This window comes from Cetorhinus maximus, chromosome 3 (genome assembly GCF_964194155.1).
Source record: "Cetorhinus maximus chromosome 3, sCetMax3.hap1.1, whole genome shotgun sequence".
NCBI lineage: Eukaryota > Metazoa > Chordata > Chondrichthyes > Lamniformes > Cetorhinidae > Cetorhinus > Cetorhinus maximus.
The window spans coordinates 25,218-40,851 of record NC_135881.1 but is presented as its reverse complement, the minus strand read 5'-3'; the positions used below and the strand labels follow the sequence as shown (position 1 = coordinate 40,851).

Genomic DNA, 15,634 nt, shown 5'->3' with positions numbered 1-15,634 from the left:
CTGGAATCTTTCGAGGATGTAACTAATAGAGTTGATGAGGGGGAGCCAGTGGATGTGGTTTATTTGGACTTTCAGAAGGCTTTCGACAAAGTCCCACATAAGAGATTGGCATGTAAAATTAAAACGCATGGGATTGGGGGTAGTGTATTGAGATGGATAGAAAACTGGTTGGCAGACAGGAAACAAAGAGTAGAAATAAATGGGTCTTTTTCCGAATGGCAGGCAGTGACTAGTGGGGTACCCCAGGGATCGGTGCTGGGACCCCAGCTATTCACAATATATATTAATGATTTAGATGAGGGAATTAAATGTAATATCTCCAAATTTGCAGATGACACAAAGCTGGGTGGGAGGGTGAGCTGTGAGGAGGATGCAGAGATGCTTCAGTGTGATTTGGACAAGCTGAGTGAGTGGGAAAATGCATGGCAGATGCAGTATAATGTGGATAAATGTGAGGTTATCCATTTTGGTAGCAAAAAAAAGGAAGGCAGATTATTACCTGAATGGCTATAAATTGAGAGAGGGGAATGTGCAATGAGACCTGGGTGACCAGTCGCTGAAGTTAAGCATGCAGGTGCAGCAGGCGGTAAAGAAGGCAAATGGTATGTTGGCCTTCATTGCCAGAGGATTCGAGTACAGGAACAGGGATGTCTTGCTGCAATTGTACAGGGCCTTGGTGAGACCACACCTGGAATATTGTGTGCAGTTTTGGTCTCCTTATCTGAGGAAGGATGTACTTGCTATCCTGGGATGGCGGGACTGACATATGAGGAGAGATTGAGTCGATTAGGATTATATTCGCTGGAGTTCAGAAGAATGAAGTGGGGGTCACATAGAAACCTATAAAATTCTAACAGGACTAGACAGGGTAGATGCAGGAAGGATGTTCCCAATGGTGGGGGAGTCCAGAACCAGGGGTCACAGTCTGAGGATATGGGGTAGACCATTTAGGACTGAGATGAGGAGAAATTTCTTCACCCAGAGAGTGGTGAGCCTGTGGAATTCGTTACCACAGAAAGTAGTTGCGACCAAAACATTGTATGTTTTCAAGAAGGAGTTAGATATAGCTCTTGGTGCGAAAGAGATGAAAGGATATGGGGAGAAAGCGGGAGCAGGCTATTGAGTTGGATGATCAATCATGATCATAATGAATGGCGGAGCAGGCTCGAAGGGCCGAATGGCCTAACCCTGCTCCTATTTTCTATGTTTCAAACACAACAGATAAGCCCTCCTCAATTTGAGAATATCGTCACTCTGCAGCACTGAGCACGCGAGATGCATAACTTTTGGGTCATTCAGAGCCATCCGCCAACTGATGTGAAAGTACAGCCCCTACTCCATAAGCCGCAATTAAAATCACATTTTTTTTTGAGTCATAGTGAACCAATAGGGCCAATGATCTTAATAATTGCTTTACCTTCAGAAACGCATCTTAGTGCAGAGCTTGCCAAATCCATTTATGATTTCTCTTAAGCAATATGTATAACAGAGCCAGTGTGTTTGATAGATTTGGAGAAATTGCCCATAGTAGTTTATCATGCCTAAGAGGGCCTTTAGTTCTGTACTGTTTCTTGGTGCAGGTGCCTCGCGAATTGCCTTGACCTTTTCTTCCATGGGAGACAGGCCCTGCACAAGTAAACTACCTCTTTGGCTTGGAAAAGACATTTTTCTTGCTTGAAGCACAGCCCCCGCTTGTGAGAAGTGTTTCAGCACCTCCTCCAAATTAGCTAAATGTTCTTTGTTAGTTCGTCCAGTGACTAAGACATCATTCAGATAAACAGCAACATGGGACAGCCCCTGAAACAGATTTTCCATGTTGGAAACTGGAAGATATCACACGCTGATGGGACCCCAAAGGGTAGTCGAGTATATTGATACAATCCTCAATGTGAATTAATGGTCACAAATTTCCTAGAACCTTCTTCCAGCTCTATCTGCTGGTAGGCATGGCTCATATTGAGTTTTGAATATGTGATGCCCCCTGCCAATTTTGACTATAATTCATCAATCTTTGCTATTGGGTGTCTATCGAGTTTGGCCACTCTGTTTACAGTTAAATTATAGTCAACACGTAGGCGAACACTTTGGTCTGGCTTCAGTATGGGTGCTATGGGTGTCACCCACTTGGAAAATTGCACCCAGTTGTAAGATACTTTTCAACCATCAACTTTTCCAGCCTGTTTATCTCAGTCTCATCCCTGTCCCATAGAGCATAAGGGACTGGTCTGGCTCTGATAAATCTGGGGGTTGTGTTAGGGTCTATGTGGATTTTGCTTTGTAGCCTATGAATCCTTCTCAGTTCGTCACTGAAAATGGAAGCATACTTTTGTAACAATTCCTGTAAGTTTCTCATTCTTATTTGAAAAATCTCAGCCCATTGCAATTTAATCTTTTTGAGCCAGTTGCAACCAATTAAACTGGGGCCTGCTCCAGCTACTACTATAAGGAGTAAATTTGCAGACTAACCCCCATACAGCACCAGGATTTGACATATCCCTTTCACTCTTATTTCTTCGTCCATATATGTATTTAATTTAGTGCCCGATTCTTACAAACTTAAAGGATGGGCTCCTTTATTCAAGTGTCTGAACGTATGTTCTCCTATGACAGACATTGATGCCCCAGTATCGACCTCCATCTTGATAGGTTGTTCATTGACTCTAATGACTACCTAGATTGGCTCAGTTCTGCCCACTTTCAGGTTGTATAATGAATAGATGACAGATTCTGCTTCCTCTGGTTCTTCAACGAGACAAATTTCGCGATTTCCCCCTTTGTTTTTAAAATGCTGTCTCAGCCGATCCTGACAGTGCCACATTATGTGACCATTGTGGTGGCAGAAAAAGCATTCGATATTCTGAACTGTCTATCGTCTGCAGGCTGCCTGGATGCATTTCTCTCATTAACGTCGTGGGTTTTCACTGTAGTCCTGTTGTTCTTCAATGGTCTGTACATAGTGGGTGTTCTCTGCCTTTCTGCGGAGTCCAACGTTTTTGCGCCTTTTGTTACCGGCCCTTCCCGACCTACAAGATGGACGGTACCATTTTGTGTATCTTTTATTGCCTCCGAGTCTCTAACAGCCTCTCCATGTTGCTAATTCTAATGCCTTATTGAAGTCTAGATGAGTTTCAGAAGTTCCAAACTCACAATATTCTGTTAATTCCCTTAAAGCAGCTACATAGCCAGCGATTGTCTCTCCTGGAAGCCAATTCCTCGAATTGAATTTAAAATGCTGCATAGTAACTGGGGGCTTTGGCTTCAGGTGGTTTTTTACAATATTTACTGACTCGTCGAAAGTTCTGGAATCGGGGGTGTTTGGTGACATGAGGCTACGTTTTGCTGCCACATGTGGACAAAAGAATCACCCTCTTCTTGTCCTCCCCCGCGATGTCGTTAGCAGTAAAGGGAAACGCTAGGCGTTCAACGTAATGAGACCAGTCATCAGAAACAGGGTTGAATGGTTCAAGATGCCCAAACCCCGGCATACTCGATGCCTAAGGAGACTGCGCTTTCAAGGTAGTGGCGAAGTAACGGAGCTGGCTTAACCCGGCTTTCTCGATTGCCGTCAATTGATTTATCCTCGTCGCCAGTTTAATGTTTTAGGTTATCGGGTTCACTTTGTCCAGCGTGAGCTAGCTGCGCCCTTGATATTAACATATTAGTTGGTGCTTGAAATATTATAGACAGAGAGACCGATTAACTAAACAAACACTGGTGGTTTATTCGAACTAAGAACAGAGCACTAACACCTCCAGCTCTAGACTTCCAGTTACACAAGAAGCCCATGCTGTGTAGCAATTGGTCAATACGGTCACATAATCAACTAACTAATTTCTCTTAAAGGTACATCGCACTCTACCACAACCAGCATTTATTGCCCATCCCTAATTGCCCTTGAGAAGGTAGGTGGTGAGCCGCCTTCCTGAACTGCTGCAGTCCAGGAGGAGATTTCAGTGATAGGGAGGAGTGAGCCCATGGAGAATTTTGAAAACAAGGATGAGAATTTTAAAATTGAGGTATTGCTTAACCAAGGGCCCACCCAGATCAGCGAGTACAGAGCTGATGGGTGAAAAGGACCTGATGCAGGTTAGTACATGGAGCCATGGCTGAGGTACTGAATGAATACTTGCATCTGCCTTTATCAAAGAAGATGATGTTGCCCAGGTCATGGTGAAAGAGGAGGTAATTCAGACACTTGAATGGTTTAAAATTGAGAAAGAAGTGGTATTGGATTGGCTGTCTGTACTTAAAATTGATAAGGCACCAGGACTGAAGAGATGCATCCAAAGATACTGAAGGAAGTGAGTGGAAATTTCAGGGGCACTGGCCACAATCTTTCAGTCTTCCCTAGACTTAGGGGAGGTGCCAGAGGGCTGGAGAATTGCGAATGTGACAATCTTGTGCAACAAAGAGTATAAGGATTAACCCAGCAACTACAGGCCAGTCAGTTTAACCTCCATGGTGGGGAAACTTTAAAAACGAAAATTCAGGACAAAATTAAGTCACTTGGGCAAATGTGGGTTAATTAAAGAAAGCCAGCATGGATTTGTTAAGGGCAAATCTTGTTTAAAAACTTTTTTTGAGTTTCTTGATGAGGTAGCAGAGAGGATTATGAGGTTAATGCTGTTGGTGTGGTGTACATGGGTTTCCAAAAGGCATTTGATAAATCCTAGAATGGTAAAGCACAGGAATAAGCCATTAGGCCCATTATGTCTGGTCCAATGACAGAACAATTTACCTTGTCCCAAACCCTTGCCCTTTACATGTGGCTTTGCAAATTTTTCCTTTTCAAATAATAATCCAATTCCCTTCTGAATGCCTTGATTGACCCTGTCTCCACCACACTCTCAGACAGTGCACTCCAGATCCTAACCACTCGATTGACCCTGTCTCCACCGCACTCTCAGACAGTGCACTCCAGATCCTAAACACTCGATTGACCCTGTCTCGATCACACTCTCAGACAGTACATTCCAGATCCTAACCACTTGATTAACCCTCTCTCGACCACACTCTCAGACAGTGCATTCCAGATCCCAATTACTTGCTGCATAAAAATGTCCTTCCTCATGGGGTTATTGCTTCTTTTGCCAATTTTCTTAAAGTTCTGGTTCTCAACTTTTCCACCAATTGGAACAGTTTCTTCCTAGCTACTCTGCCCAGAGCCCTCGCGATTTTGAATACCTCTATCAAATCTTCTCTCAAGGAGACCTCTTCTCCAAGGGTAAGAGCAAAGAGGTCATGTGGACTTGAATAAGACACTAGTTCAGCTTCAGCTGGAGTATTGCGTCCAGTTCTGGGTGCCTCACATTAGGAAGGATGTGAAGACATTAGAGGGAGTGTAGAAAAGATTCACAAAAATGGTTCCAAGGATGAGGAATTTCAGGCATGAACATAGATTGGAGAAGTTGGGACTGTGTTTATTGGAGAAGGGAAGGCTGAGCGGAGATTTGATAGAGGTATTCAAAATCATAAGGGGGCTGGACAGAGTAGATAGGGAGAAACTGTTCCCATTGGTGGAAGAATCAAGAACGAGAGGGCACAGATTTGAAGTAATTTGCCAAAGAAGCAAAAGCGACATGAGGAATATCTTTTTCACACAGCGAGTGGCTAAGGTCTGGAATGCACTGCCTGAGAGTGTGGGGGAGACAGGTTCAATCAAGGTATTCAAGAGGGAATTGGATTGTTATCTGAAAAGGAAGAATGCGCAGGATTACATGGAGAAGCTAAGGAATGGCATTAAGTGCATTGCTCATTCAGAGAGACAGCGCAGACACAATGGACTGAATGGCCTCCTTCTGCACTGTAATGCCTCTAATCTGTCTTTGTAACTGAAGTCCCTCATTCTTTGAAACATCCTCGTGAAGCATTTCTGTACCATTTTTAAAGCCTGAACATCCTTCCTAAAGTGTGGTGCAACAGTCCATGTGAGGCCAAACCAGTGATTTAAAGTGCTGCATAACAGATCTGTGAGCAAATATTAGAGCTCTTGGAATAAATGGGACAGTAGCAAAATGGATAAGAACTGCATGAATTTTATTTATCCTTTCATGGAATGAGGGCATCGCTGGCTAGGCCAGTATTTATTGCCCATCACTAAGTGCCCTTGAGAAGGTGGTGATGAGCCACCTTCTTCAACCGCTGTAGTCCATGTGGTGTAGGTACACCCACAGTGCTGCTAGACAGGTAAAGTGATAAGGAACAGGGACTGCACCTCTAGCCAAGCTGTTCCAGTACAGCTACAACACTGGCATCTACCCGGCTATGTGTAAAATTGCCCAGGCATGTCCAGTACACAAAAAGCAGGACAAATCCAACCCGGTCAATTCCCACCCCATCAGTCTACTCTTGATCAGCAGTAAAGTAATGGAAGGGGTCATCAACAGTGCTATCAAGCGGCACTTGCTTAGCAATAACCTGCTCACTGACACCCAGTTTGGGTTCTGCCAGGGCCACTCAGCTCCTGACCTCATTACAGCCTTGGTTCAAACATGGACAAAATAACTGAACTCCCGAGGTGAGGTGAGAGTGACTGCCCTTGACATCAAGGCAGCATTTGACCGAGTGTGGCATCAAGGAGCCTTAGCAAAACTGGAGTCAATGGGAATCAGGGGAAAACTCTCTACTGGTTGGAGTTATACCTAGCACAAAGGAATATGGTTGTGGTTGTTGGAGGTCAGTCATTTCAGCTCCAGGACATCACTGCAGGAGTTCCTCAGGGTAGTGCCCCAGGTCCAACCATCTTCAGCTGCTTCATCAATGACCTTCCTTCCATCATAAGGTCAGAAGTGGGAATGTTCACTGATGATTGCACAATGTTCAGCACCATTCATGACTCCTCAGATACTGAAGCAGTCCATGTCCAAATGCAGCAAGACTTGGACAATATCCAGGCTTGGGCTGACAGAGGCTAGGAATCATAACTGATCTACTGACTCCTCAAAGTGTGTCCATCATCTACAAGGCACAAGTCAAGAGTGTGATGGAATACTCCCCACTTGCCTGGATGAGTGCAGGTCCCACAACATTCAAGAACTTGACACCATCCATACGAACATACGAAATAGGAATAGGAGTAGGCCATTCCGCACCTCGAGCCTGCTTTGTCATTCAATTAGATCAATACGATAGCAATAAAGGATCTTGGATTGGAAGATATAGAATCCATATGGGTGGAGGTAAGAAATAACAAGGGGAAAGAGACACTTGCAGGAGTAGTCTATAAGCCCTCTAGCAGTAGCTATACTGTAGGACAGAGAATAAATCAGGAGATAATGAGAGCATGTGAAAAAAGGCAGTACACTAATCATGGGTGACTTTATTCTTCATATAGATTGGGAAAATCAAATTGGCAGAGGTGTAGCCATGAACAAGAATTCATAGAGTGTATTCAGGACGGTTTCCTAGAACAAAACGTTGTGGATCCAACCAGGCATCAGGCTATTTTGGATCTTGTAATGTGTAATGAGGCAGGTTTAATAAATGATCTCAGAGTAAAAGATTCCCTAGGAAACAGTGACCATAACATGGTAGAATTTAGCATTCAGCTCGAGAGTGATAAACTTTGGTCGGAAACAATACTATCTGAAATTAGGGATAGTATTACATCCAAAGAGGAGACATATAAAATTGCCAGAAAAAGCAGCAAGTCTCAGGATTGGGAGCAGTTTAGAATTCAGCAAAAGTGAACAAAAAGATTGATCAAGAAGGGGAAAATGGAGTGAGAGAGTAAACTTGCAGGGAACATAAAAACTCACTGTAAAATCTTCTATAAATATGTGAAGAGAAAAAGATTAGCAAAGACAAATATAGGTCCCTTACAGTCAGAAATGGGGGAAATAATAATGGGGAACAAAGAAATGGCAGAAGAATTGAACACATATTTTGGTTCTGTCTTCACAAAACAGGACACAAATAATTTCCCAGGAATGTTAGGGAACCAAGGGTCTAGTGAGAGGGAGGAATTGAAGAAAATCAGTGTTAGCAAAAAAAATGGTGCTGGAGAAATTAATGGGGTTAAAGGCTAAAAAATCCCCAGGGCCTGAGAGATAGATAATCTACATCCCAGAGCACTAAAGGAAGTGGCCCTGGAAATATTGGATGCATTGGTGGTCATCTTCCAAAATTCTATGGACTCTGGAGCAGTTCCTACAGATTGGAGGGTGACAAATGTAACCCCATTATTTAAAAAAGGAGGTAGAGGAAAAACAGAAAATTACAGACCAGTTAGCCTAACATCAGGAGAGGGGAAAATGCTAGAGTCTATTGTAAAAGACGTGGTAACAGAACACTTGGAAAGCATTAATGGGATTAGACAAAGTCAGCATGGGTTTATGAAAGGGAAATCATGCTTAACTAATCTACTGGAGTTTTTTGAGGATGTAACTTGTAGAATAGATAAGGGAGAACCAGTGGGTGTGGTGTATTTAGATTTCAAGAAGGCTTGCAAGGCTATGGGCCTAGTGCTGGAAAATGGGATTAGAATAGTTAGGTACTTGTTTGACCGGTGCAGACGCGATGGGCCGAAGGGCCTTTTTCTGTGCTGTAGGCCTTTATGACTCTATCACTATGACTTTTGATAAGGTCCCATGTAAGAGGCTAGTGGGCAAAATTAAAGCACATGGGGTCGGGGGTAATATACTGGCATGGATTGAAAATTGGTCGACAGACTGGAAACAGAGAGTGGGAATAAATGGGTCTTTTTCTGGGTGGCAGGTGGTGACTAATGGGGTACCGCAGGGATCAGTGCTTGGGCCCCAGCTATTCACAATATATATCAATGACTTGGATGAGGAAACCAAATGCAATATTTCCAAGTTTGCTGACGACACAAAATTGGCTGGGGTTGTGAGGAGGATGCAAGGAGGCTTCAGGGCGATTTAGACAAGTTGTGTGGATGGTCAAACACATGGCAGATGCAGTATGACGTGGATAAATGTGAAATTATATGCTTTGGTGTGAAAAACGGAAAGGCAGGGTATTATTTAAATGGTGATATATTGGGAAATGTGGGTGTACAAAGGGATCTGGGTGTCCTTGTACACCAGTCAATGAAAGTAAACAGGCAGGTGCAGCAAACAATTAGGGAGGCAAATGGTATGTTGGCCTTCATTGCAAGAGGATTTGAGTTCAGAAGTAGGGATGTCTTACTGCAGTTATACAGGGCCTTGGTGAGACCACACCTGGAGTATTGCGTGCAGTTTTGGTCTCCCTACCTAAGAAAGGATATACTTGCCATAGAAGGAGTGCAGTGAAGGTTCACTAGGCTGATACCGGGGCTGGCAGGACTGTCATATGAGGAGATATTGGTGTGACTGGGCCTGTATTCACTAGAGTTTAGAAGAATGAGAGGAGATCTGATTGAAAAATATAAAATTCTAACAGGGCTAGACAGACGAGATGCAGGGAGGATGTTTCCCCTGGTTGGGGAGTCTAGAACCAGGGGCCACAGCCTTAGGATGGGGCAGGCCATTTAGGACTGAGATGAGGAAACATTTCTTCACACAGAGGGTGGTCAACCTGTGGAATTCTCTAGAACAGAAAGCTGTGGAGGCTGGGTCACTGAATAATTTCAAGGAAGAAATTGATAGTTTTTTGGATGTTAGGGGCATCAAGGGGTATGGAGAGTAAGTGGGAATATGGTGTTGAGGTAGAGGATCAGACATGATCATATAGGATGACGGAGCAGGCTCGAAGGACAGAATGGCCTACTCCTGCTCCTCATTTCTATGTTTCTAGAACTTTTATTCCCGACCCAACTTTATCTTTTTCCATAACGATCTGAAATCTAACTGAGTTATGGTCATGATCTCCAAAATGCTCCCCTACTGATACACCTCCCACCTGCCCAGGCTCATTTCCGAGTGTTAGGTCCAGAGCTGTCCCCTCCCTTGTTGGGCTTTCTATGTACTGGCTAAAAAAGTTCTCCTGGATGCAACTTAAGAATTTTGCTCCCTCCCTACCTTGCACACTAAAACTATCCCAGTTAATTACGGAATCACACAGTGCAGAAGTGGCCCTTCGGCCCATCGAGTCTGCACCGACACCTGACCTACCTACCTAATCCCATTTACCAGCACTTGGCCCATAGCCTTGAATGTTATGAGGTGCAAAGTGCTCATCCAGGTACTTTCTAAAGGATGTGAGGCAACCCGCCTCCACCACCCTCCCAGGCAGCGCATTCCAGACCGTCACCACCCTCTGGGTAAAAACTTTTTTCCCCACATCTCCCCGAAACCTCCTACCCCTCACCTTGAACTTAGGTCCCCTTGTGACTGACCCTTCAACTAAAGTGAACAGCTGCTCCCTATCCACCCTGTCCGTGCCCCTCATAATCTTGTACACCTCGATCAGGTCATCCCTCAGTCTTCCCTGCTCCAACGAAAACAACTTAAGTCTATCCAACCTCTCTTCATAACTTAAATGTTTCATCCCAGGCAACATCCTGGTGAATCTCCTCTGCATCCCCTCCAGTGCAATCACATCCTTCCTATAATGCGGTGACCAGAACTGCACACAGTACTCCAGCTGTGGCCTCACCAAGGTTCTATACAACTCCAACATCACCTCCCTACTTTTGTAATCTATGCCTCGATTGATGAAGGCAAGTGTCCCATATGCCTTTTTCACCACCCAACTAACATGCCCCTCCACCTTCAGATATCGATGGACACACACGCCAAGGTCCCTTTGTTCCTCAGAACTTCATAGTCTCATGCCGTTCATTGAATACTTCCTTGTCAAATTACTCCTTTCAAAGTGTATCACCTCACACTTTTCAGGTTAAATTCCATCTGCCACTTATCTGCCCATTTGACCATCCTGTCTATATCTTCCTGTAGCCCAAGACACTCAACCTCACTGTTAACCACCCGGCCAATCTTTGCATCATCTCCTCTAGGTGCTGCTGACTGCCTGTCCCAGGGTCCTCCTCTCACATTCTCCTCTCGGTGCTGTTGACTGCCTGTCCCAGGGTCCTCCTCTCACAACCTCCTCCCTTAATCAAGATGAAGGTTAGTTTATTATAAAACACTGCTAAGTTACTTGAGTAGAAGTAATAAAGTTGCTAACTAAATACATACAAAGTTTAAATGGTAAATTAGGATAAGAGATGCTAATAAAAATGAAATTCAGTTCAGTCCTTTAAGATATTGTTGCAGGTACATAGTTTGCAATTGAAGTTCTGGTTGTCAGGAGTGAGGATTGAAGTTGAAGAGTTGTGTTCAGCAACTGCACTGGTCTCTGTAGTTGAATAGTTGGAGGTTGCCTTTGTAGGGTACTTCTCTGGGGACCTGGGTTCGAATCCTACCACGGCAGTTGGTGGGATTAAAATTCAATAAAAGTCTGGAATTAAAAGTCTGATGATGACCATGAAACCATTGTCGATTGTCGTAAAAACCCAACTGGTTCACTAATGTCCTTTAGGGAAGGAAATCTGCCGTCCTTACCTGGTCTAGCCTACATGTGCCTTCAGACCCACAGCAATGTGGTTGACTCTTAAATGCCCTCTGAAATGGTTGAGCAAGCCCCTCCATTCTCAATGGCAATTAGGGATGGGCAATAAATGCTGGCCCAACCAACAACGTCCGGATCCTACGAACGAATATCAAAAAAAAAGGTAAACTCAGCAGGTCACCGGGTCTCTGTGGGAGAGAGGTTTCTTGTTCCTCACTAGTTCTGTGGTTATGGCAATTGCAGGCTGCTTGGACTCTTTCAATAGAACAGCTGTGATTTCTGGATACCTTTCTCTTTATCCTCCCTTGGCTGAGAACCCTCTCTGATGATGTCTCTCAGAGTTCTCCCTGGGGGTTCTGCACAAAATTGCTATTCTCAGCCAGACTTTACACTGTTCCAAACTCAAAATGGCTGCTCTCCCAAGCTGTCGAACCGTGTTTCCACATTCAGTATTTGGTTAGCCCAATCTGGGTAGAGTCACATCCATTATCTTTCAGATGAGGCAATTGACCTCTTAAATCTCTTAGCCATTTATTTTAATGGATCCCATCCTTCCAGGTTTGGTGAGAGAAGCCATTGTCAATGAATTTCTGTTTACCCTTGTGGAAATGCGCATTGAATTTCAAATGTCTTCGCATGGCTGCATATGTGTTTTTGTAATCCAGTTGCAGCCTTCTAGATGCTTGTGAAACATTGCAGTTGTGAAAGGTCAGGTGACTTTTGGCAGCCATTTTAATGCTCCTTCTATCTTTTAAAAGAAAGATTATCTTTTTACAAAACCATAATATCATAACCACACAGTCATGATGTTACGAAGCTTGGCCAGACCCTGGGGCACTGCGGAGGGGTGGGGAAGATCCAATTAGGGCTCAATAACATTTTGTTTAACGTTTGATATTCAAGATGCTTACCAAGTGAATAAAGTCACAAGATTCCATGGGTTTTGAGCATACAAAATTCAACTTTAATATACAAGTTCAGAAAGATTAAACAGTTTACAATATCTCTTATACTCTAACATTCAGGATACGTATGAGGTAAATGTGAATTAACAGGTGAACTGTGGTTGACACACCACACTACACAATAGCTGACAGATGTGACCAAACAAGATTCCATGGATTTCTCAACCGCCGACCCAAACATTTGTCACATTGTGAGTCATTGTCACTGAAACATTGTCTTTCTCACAAAGGCTTCCAAGCTCCACATTTGAAGACCTTGCCTTGGAATTCTCTTCAAAAGTCACTCCTGGATGTTTCCAACAATGGCCCACCTTGCACGGTTCCAATCTCACCTCCTGAGATTCTTTTACACTGGACCTCCAAGTACACTCATGTTTAACTTTCTATGCACAATCTCACACCAGGTGTGCCAAACAGAACACCACTGCTCCAAAGGGGTACCTTTGCCCCAACAGCCCGCAGCCTGGAGTCACCAACCTTCGGCTGCATTCTCTGATCTTTAGCGCTGCTCTCATGCCCACTTTGCTTAAAACCTGCTCCCTGCAGCTCTTCTTGAATTCAGAGTCTATTACTCTGCTCCTTTCTTTAACTTCACTTAAGGGGACCTATTTCTGCACCCTGGCTTTTACCCCTTGGCTGAGCTGCCTTTTGAGACTACTCCCTGACCCCCTGCCAGGTTGTGCTCTCTGGGGCATCTACAAGATAATGACACTCTGTATCAGGTCATCTGACCCGCCTTTCACGCCGACCTGTTTCTTTTCTCCTGTGCAGACATGCAGGGCTGGTCCCCAGCCTGAAAACTGCAGAAAAAAATGACCAGCGTTTATGCAGCCATTTCGCAGCTGGCGCATGCGCAGGGGGCCTGAGGATCGTCGGGAACAAAAGTTCCCGACCTATGAACTAAAGGCAAGTATTTGAGCTTCTTAACACCATCACCTTTGAAGAAATAAAGCTTCGCTGTTGTGAAGGTTTCTTTACAATAGCTTTACAAGAACCTAACATCATAAACTTTTAACAACTAACTTATTACATACCATACAGATAAACTTTTCATTTTGCTTCACAACTACACATAATATTGTACATTTACAAAGGTTTAACCAAAATAAAAACCAATACATGTAACAAGGTGGATATACTGTATTCAGATTTCCAGAAGGCATTTGATAAAATGCCACAGCAAAGGTTATTTCAGAAAATAAAAGCTCATGGCATAGGGGTAACACATTGGCATGGATAGAAGATTGGCTAGCTAACAGGAAGCAGAGAGTTGGCATAAATGGGTCTTTTTCTGATTGGCAGGATGTGACGAGTGGTGTGCCGCAGGGATCAGTGCTGGGACCTCAACTGTTTACAGTTTATATAAATGACTTGGATGAAGTGATGGATGGGATGGTTGGTAAATTTGCTGCTGGCATAAAGATAGGTAAGAAAGTAAGTTGTGAAGAGGACATAAGGAGGCTACAAAAACATACAGAAAAATAGAAACATAGAAACTAGGAGCAGTAGGCCATTCTGCCCTTCAAGCCTGCTCCGCCATTCATTATGACCAAGGCTGATCATCCAACTCAATAGCCTGCTCCTGCTTTCTCCCCATACCCTATGATCCCTTTCGCACCAAGAGCTATATCTAACTCCTTCTTGAAGACATACAATGTTTTGGTCTCAACTACTTTCTGTGGTAACGAATTCCACAGGCTCACCACTCTCTGGGTGAAGAAATTTCTCTTCATCTCAGTCCTAAATGCTCTACCCCATATCCTCAGCCTGTGACCCTGGTTCTGGACTCCCCCACCATTGGGAACATCCTTTCTGCATCTACTCTGTCTAGCCCTGTTAGAATTTTATAGGTTTCTATAAGATCCCCTCATTCTTCTGAACTCCAGCGAATATAATCCTAATCGACTCAATCTCTCCTCATATGTCATTCCTGCCATCCCAGGAATCAGTTGGGTAAACCTTCGCTGCATTCCCTCTATAGCAAGAACATCCTTCCGCAGATAAGGAGACTAAAACTGCACACAATATTCCAGGTGTGGTCTCACCAAGGCCCTGTACAATTTCAGCAAGACATCCCTGTTCCTGTACTCGAATCCTCTCGCTATGAAGGCCAACATACCAGTTGCCTTCTTTACCACCTGCTGCACCTGCATGCTTACCTACAGCGACTGGTGTACAAGGACACCCAGGTCTTGTTGTACATTCCCCTCTCAATTTATAGCCATTCAGGTAATAATCTGCCTTCCTGTTTTTGCTACCAAAGTGGATAACCTCACATTTATCCACATTATACTGCATGTGCCATGCATTTGCCCTCCCACTCAGCTTGTCCAAATCACACTGAAGCATCTCTGCATCCTCCTCACAGCTCACCCTCCCACCCAGCTTTGTGTCATCTGCAAATTTGGAGATATTACATTTAATTCCTTCATCTAAATCATTAATATATATTGTGAATAACTGGGGTCCCAGCACCGATCCCTGCGGTAACCCACTAGTCACTGCCTGCCATTCGGAAAAAGACCCGTTCATTCCTACTCTTTGTTTCCTGTCTACCAACCAGTTTTCTATCCATCTCAATACATTACCCCCAATCCCATGCGCTTTAATTTACACGCTAATCTCTTATGTGGGACTTTGTCGAAAACCTTCTGAAAGTCCAAATAAACCACATCCACTGGCTCCCCATCATCAACTCTACTAGATACATCCTAGAAAAATTCCAGTAGATATGTCAAGCACGATTTTCCTTTCGTAAATACATACTGACTCTGTCCGATTCTGCCACTGTTTTCCAAGTGCTCAGCTATTAAATCTTTTATAACGGAGTCTAGAATTTTCCCCACTACCGATGTCAGGCTGAGTGGTCTATAATTCCCTGTTTTCTCTCCACCTCCCTTTTTAAATAGTGGGGTTACATTAGCTACCCTCCAATCTGTAGGAACTGTTCCAGAGCCTATAGAATCTCGGAAGATGACCGCCAATGCATCCACTATTTCTAGGGCCGCTTCCTTAAGTACTCTGGGATGTAGATTATCAGGCCCTGGGGATTTATCGGCCTTCAATCTCATCAATTTCCCCAACACCATTTCCCTACTAATACTGATTTCTTTCAGTTCCTCCCTCTCACTAAACCCTGTGTTCCCCAACATTTCTGGTATATTATTAGTGTCTTCCTTTATGAAGACAGAACCTAAGTATGTATTTAGTTGGTC

General features: G+C 43.9%; 1 protein-coding gene across 1 annotated transcript in view; it reads left to right on the top strand.

Moving 5' to 3' along the window:
* macf1b (microtubule actin crosslinking factor 1b) overlaps nt 1-13,295 on the top strand; it is a 383,409-nt gene extending 370,114 nt beyond the window's left edge. The window contains exon 37 of the mRNA XM_078534257.1: nt 13,191-13,295. Within this exon, the coding sequence (XP_078390383.1) occupies nt 13,191-13,235 (45 nt within the window). The 3' untranslated portion in view covers nt 13,236-13,295. The remainder of the gene's footprint in view (nt 1-13,190) is intronic.
* Nucleotides 13,296-15,634: the final 2,339 nt, after the last annotated feature.